General features: G+C 40.5%; 1 protein-coding gene across 1 annotated transcript in view; it reads left to right on the top strand.

Moving 5' to 3' along the window:
* The first annotated feature begins 1547 nt into the window (after positions 1-1547).
* The window catches only part of tymp (thymidine phosphorylase), a 7314-nt gene continuing 7146 nt past the window's right edge, over positions 1548-1715 (top strand). Inside the window, exon 1 of the mRNA XM_008296451.1 lies at positions 1548-1665. Within this exon, the coding sequence (XP_008294673.1) occupies positions 1548-1665 (118 nt within the window). The remainder of the gene's footprint in view (positions 1666-1715) is intronic.

Here is a 1715-nt window from a genome sequence, read left to right on the forward strand (position 1 = left end):
TTTAAAAAAAACTTTATTCATATCAGCAAATAAACAGCATTATTTTACAAATATTTGTATATTAAGAACTTTACAGATTTTCCCCGTTTTGATAAATTAAGTAAAATAACAGAAAGAAAAGTAATAATTTGCTATTTGCGAAAATACAGGTTTTTAATGCGGATATTATTCCCTTTTTTTAATTTAATGTATTTTTTTTTTTTAGCTGCTGTGATTTACCAAAGAGGGAAAATCTATAAAACAACAGTTTAATAAATTGTTTTGTATTTTCCGGTCCTTAATATACATAATTTTTTGTTAGTTTTGCCTCTTAAATAAATTAATAAATAAATAAATCAGGGTCAAAATGTAAATTAATACTTTTTTTGTGACTTTACTTGTTATTATCTGTAAAGTCACAGTAAACTGTTAAGCTAAATAAATATAAAAACACACGCAACACTCAAAAAGACAGTTTGTTTTTTCGTAAATAAATCATCAAGTCGATGAGCTTTACAGAAAGTAAAGTAGAAAAGTGAATTTAACACTTTTGAAGCCCTTCTGAAGTCTTTTTGTTTGAACTGCGGGACAGAGATGAATGACCTGTGGAGGCTGAACACACACACACACACACACACACACACACACACACACGTGAACTTGGACCGGGCCGGTGTCAGGACCAGTGAAGCCGGAGCAGCAGATTTTTTTGGGGGGGGGGGTTGAGTAAACCTCAGCCGGAACCCGATTGGCTCGCTGCCTTGTTTGCGTCCTCCTCCCTGCTCTCTGATTGGCCGGCTGCCTTCTGACCCCCGGCTGCTTGACAGCGAGCTGCACACTTGACGGACGGCTAACAACACCTGAGCAGGTACGTTCCTCTGAGCTGCTGACTGAACCTGTTAACTGAGGAGTGACACTGATCCTGTGTCCTCATGTGGGGTTAAATCAGTTCCTGTGGTTCCACCGTTTGTCAATTAGGTTTAAACGTCTGGACATCGATGCACTTCAGGGTTCGATTTAAGTGTTTATGAACCTTTTATCCACAGAACACATAAACGTGAAACAATCAGACAGTTTGAGACAACAGACGTTCGATACGGAGCTCATAAAACAGAATATAAGGAAAGTTCATGTGATCCTCAGATAACTGATTCAAAGTTTTTTGTTTTAAAGATATTTAATCTCCTCCTCGATCGGATCTCGCTGATGCTCCTGAATTTAAATACGTAAAGCGTCTGACAGCGTTGCACACGTCTGCACATTCTTGAGTTTTATCTTCAGCTGAAATATCAAACAATAAACCTGGTTTACAACCACATTTTTTTCCGATCATTGCAAGCGTTTTTATTTTCGTCATAACTGCATATAAAAAAAGAGCCGTAATTATCCTGCTGGTCGATGAAAACAGTTTCTTTTTCAGAGTATTACCTTCTAAAGAGACGCCTTAAAGAAAACAACAACGCAGCTGTTTATGCCCATTAGGAGGAAGCTCTAATCGATTATCAGCTGATCTGATGCAGGTCCAATCAGATTTATAAACCGGCTCGGCGTTTGGTTTCCAGGCAGCCATGACGTCCATCCCAGACCTGATCAGGAAGAAGAGAGACGGCGGCGAGCTGAGCGACGGCGAGATCAGGACCTTCGTCGGCGCCGTTTCTGGTGGAACCATCCAGGAGGCCCAGACAGGTACGAGCAGCTCGACGCTCCTCCGGCCTCGGCTGGACGACGCTATTGGC

Source organism: Stegastes partitus, unplaced genomic scaffold (assembly GCF_000690725.1).
Source record: "Stegastes partitus isolate 25-593 unplaced genomic scaffold, Stegastes_partitus-1.0.2 Scaffold1129, whole genome shotgun sequence".
NCBI classification, from domain to species: Eukaryota; Metazoa; Chordata; class Actinopteri; family Pomacentridae; genus Stegastes; species Stegastes partitus.